Here is a 3,547-nt window from a genome sequence, read left to right on the forward strand (position 1 = left end):
CTCGGAGCTCGTGATTTGAAACTCGACAAAAGCCATGGTGGCCTTGCCTCCAAAGAACGACGTCGAGGCCCGTGGTGGCCTCCATTTTTGACCGCAAGACTTCGTCGACAGTGAAAACCATCAAGCCCAGAGAGAGAGAGAGAGAGAGAGAGAGAGAGAGAGAGAGAGAGAGAGAGAGAGAGAGAGAGAGAGAGAGATTTTGGGCTTTGGAGTTGGGATCGGGGCTTAAATGTTTGTCTTTCCACACTTCTTTCATGGCTATTTTCATGGCTATGGGAGGATTGAGTTTGAGGAAAAAAAAAAGTGAAGAAAAAGGATTAGGTGTGACTGGAAGTAGAAGAGGAAGGAGAAGAAAAAAAGGAAAAAAAAAGGAAAAAGAAATTATATTTTTAATTTTTTTAATTTTAATTATTTTTTTTAAATTATTATTTAGACCAATAATCACTCAATACGTGTCTGTCAAATTTAAGATTAACGAACTTACAAAATATGTAACCTTCAGAACTATTGCTGTTATTTTTCGAAGTTGGAGATTAATCTGCATTATAAACTTTTTAAGAACTTTTATCGCAAATTTCCCTAACTAAAAAGTACATCCTGTCCAAGGTAGATTTACTTGTACGAAAACCCCCCATTTAACCAAAAATAAATAAACAAATAATAAAATAAAATAAAATTGAAACAGATTTTAAAACCATTTTTCCATCTTAATATCACAAGGGAAAGAAAAGAACTAGTATAAATGTAACGGGTTAAGGTTACCTAATCACAAGAAAGTTTTGTACATATCAAGTAAATTTGTCAAGACAAGGCAAAACATGATAATTACAGAAAATAAAGTAAGAACATGAAGACTTTCAAAAACAGAAGATGTGATCAGACAGCATGCCTTAAAAGGAATATATTTACTTATAAACACTGCTCTTTCTTTCTTCTCCTCCAAGACATTGGCTCCATATTATAGTCCTAGCTAAAGATTGCGTAATTATCATTCCGTCTGGACTTATCGGCCTGAAAAAGCAATACAAACACATCAAACAAGCCTCAAGAATCAAGATACTTATAAATTGCACAAATACAATGACAAAACACAACGAAGTGTCATTCGTTAGCTTTACATGAAAATTTCTGACTTAGTTTACAATCCATAAATTTCTACCTGTTTTGTTTCATTTTGTACTATTAGCTTGGTTTAAATCAGAAACAATAAAGCAGTTATAGATAGTAGCTGCTAATCATTTATCTATATAGCACTTAAAAAAGCATGTCTAGCAGTATCTGTGACCCTGTAAAAACAAGCAAAATCACACATTGGATGATGAGGAAATACCCGGTGAATGATCTTTTCAAATGCATCAGGTCCATTCTCTTCAATGTATTTCTCGGCAGCGGTGAGAATATCATCTGGTTTACTGAAGACGTCCTTCTTTCGTGGGACATACCAGATGTTAATAGTGTGAGGGTTAACAAAGAAAGGTCTAACAAAATGTTCATAAACATATGCTGCCCCACTGAAGTACGGTATGACCAACCAACAGGTGACAATAAGCTTAGCGTATGACCAGATCGGGATCCTGCCATAAACAACAAAAAAGTTTAAATAGAATCAAAACCCAGCAAAGATGAACTCTTTTGCAAAAATGTTGATACTACTTATGGCTATGAGGCCATTCACGAGCACAGACAAATACGAAATAATACAAAATTTACAAATCCATTTAGGCACTCAACTTCCAAATATGATAATATATATATATATATATATTTATATATATATATATATATTTATATATATATATATATATATTTATATATCTTTATATGAAGCACAATCAAATAGCTAATAAAATGAGAACGGTAAAGCCAAGAATTACCATTCAATAACTTTGGCAAAGGTGAGCTCAGTTAGGGTAATCAAGGAATAAAGAACCCAATAAGTAAGCCATTGTTGATCATCAATTGGGGATTTGGTCTCAATTGCCCTGACTGACGCATATCTGCATCACAAAGAATCCCAGATCAAGATAAGAATCAAAAAGTACATCCACAAACATTTTAAACAAACCAGCAAGAAAAAAAAAAAGGTAAAAAGAGCTAGATTTCGACTTACAGAGGATAAACAAGACTAACCACAGGCCTGAAAAGCACAAATCAAATTAGCAAAAACAAAATGTAAAATTAAACAATTAACTGTAAAACTAAATGCATTAAGCTTAATTACAAGGAAAATTAGAAGAAACAAAATTTATCAATACCCGGCAAGAACATCGAAGTTTTTGAGAATCACTTTGAGGAAACTTCCAGCCCCAGATCCCATCTCCGGTTTCTCAATGCGTATCTTTGTCTGTGTCTTGTCAACTGATTCTGATCGAATGCTCCAGAAGAAGCTAGAGCAAGGGTTTCGCTTCTTATTGTGAGCTCAGCTGTGATTCGGTAACGTTACTCTATCAAAAGAGATAGAGAGAGAAAAGCAGAACAAACAAAGGTCCAAAAAGCAAAAGCATTAAACTACTGTTGAAATATTAAAAGGAGATGGGGAAGTGATCCCCTACTACCGAGAGTACCATGCACCGTCATTGGAGAGTCGTTTGTAGTCTCACATTAGTTTGACTTGTGTTGTTACGATTGACTATGGTGGGTAAGATCTGGTGACCAAACTCATCTCAAGAACTATAGTCAAAATGAGTCATTATTAGTGGTGATGGGGTAGGCAAAGTGTCTAATATTATTGCTTGTTGGGTTTTATAATTAGTTAGTGATTTTTTATAATTTTCTTGAAATAAAATTATTAGACTTTTATTTTACTTTAGATTAACTTTTATTTATTTATTTTTTTTTTATTACTAGCAACAGCCAAACAACAAGCAAGACAAACGAAAACAACAGAGAAAACAAACCATCCGAAATAACCTACAGACGAATACCCAGAATAACAAGGGCCAGGGAAAACTAACTACTAAGAAATAACTAAAAAAACTACAAAAAGGAATAACTACTACAGCCGAAAATCACCTACATAGCCATCTGCAATCCAAGATTGCAGGGAAGGGAACCATCAAAATCGGACAAAGCAAAAGTGCCAAAGTGGTTATTCTGATTTGCCCATTTGGCCAAAGCATGGGCCACACCATTATGTCTCCGGGAAGTCCAATGAGTCTCCCAGTTACATAAAGAACCAGTTGCACTAAGGAAGCTTGAAATCAGCTCTCTCGAATTGTGGTGTAATTTCTTGCAATCTGAACGGGCAGTCCGAATTGCATCAATTGCTGCCGCCGAATCACTGAGAAAGATCACATCCTTGTAGCCCAATGATATTGCTGTTTCTGCTCCTTTGCTGATAGCATGGAGTTCACCAGGGAGAGGATCACAATAGTTCAATAGAAATGTAACAATTTTTACAATCCTATTGTCCTCATCATGGAATATTTGTCGCACCTGCAGATTGGGAATTACCTATAGATATGTCTGAATTACAAATTATCCAACCTGGGGGAGGAGCAAACCACTGTGAGTCGTGGAGTGTAGCAGTTAAGTTGGAATTCAGCAA

General features: G+C 35.3%; 1 protein-coding gene across 1 annotated transcript; it reads right to left on the reverse strand.

The window, feature by feature from the left end:
- Window positions 1-686: 686 nt before the first annotated feature.
- Window positions 687-2,504, reverse strand: LOC115711411 (HVA22-like protein a). Its single transcript, XM_030639745.2, has 5 exons — window positions 2,256-2,504; window positions 2,111-2,137; window positions 1,875-1,997; window positions 1,331-1,574; window positions 687-1,011 (listed from the first exon to the last, which is right to left on the reverse strand). Exons 1-5 carry the CDS (start codon window positions 2,315-2,317, stop codon window positions 967-969), a joined length of 501 nt encoding a protein of 166 aa, XP_030495605.1. The 5' UTR covers window positions 2,318-2,504; the 3' UTR covers window positions 687-966.
- Between the last annotated feature and the right edge of the window lie 1,043 nt (window positions 2,505-3,547).

Source organism: Cannabis sativa, chromosome 3 (genome assembly GCF_029168945.1).
Source record: "Cannabis sativa cultivar Pink pepper isolate KNU-18-1 chromosome 3, ASM2916894v1, whole genome shotgun sequence".
In the NCBI taxonomy this organism is placed as follows: Eukaryota; Viridiplantae; Streptophyta; class Magnoliopsida; order Rosales; family Cannabaceae; genus Cannabis; species Cannabis sativa.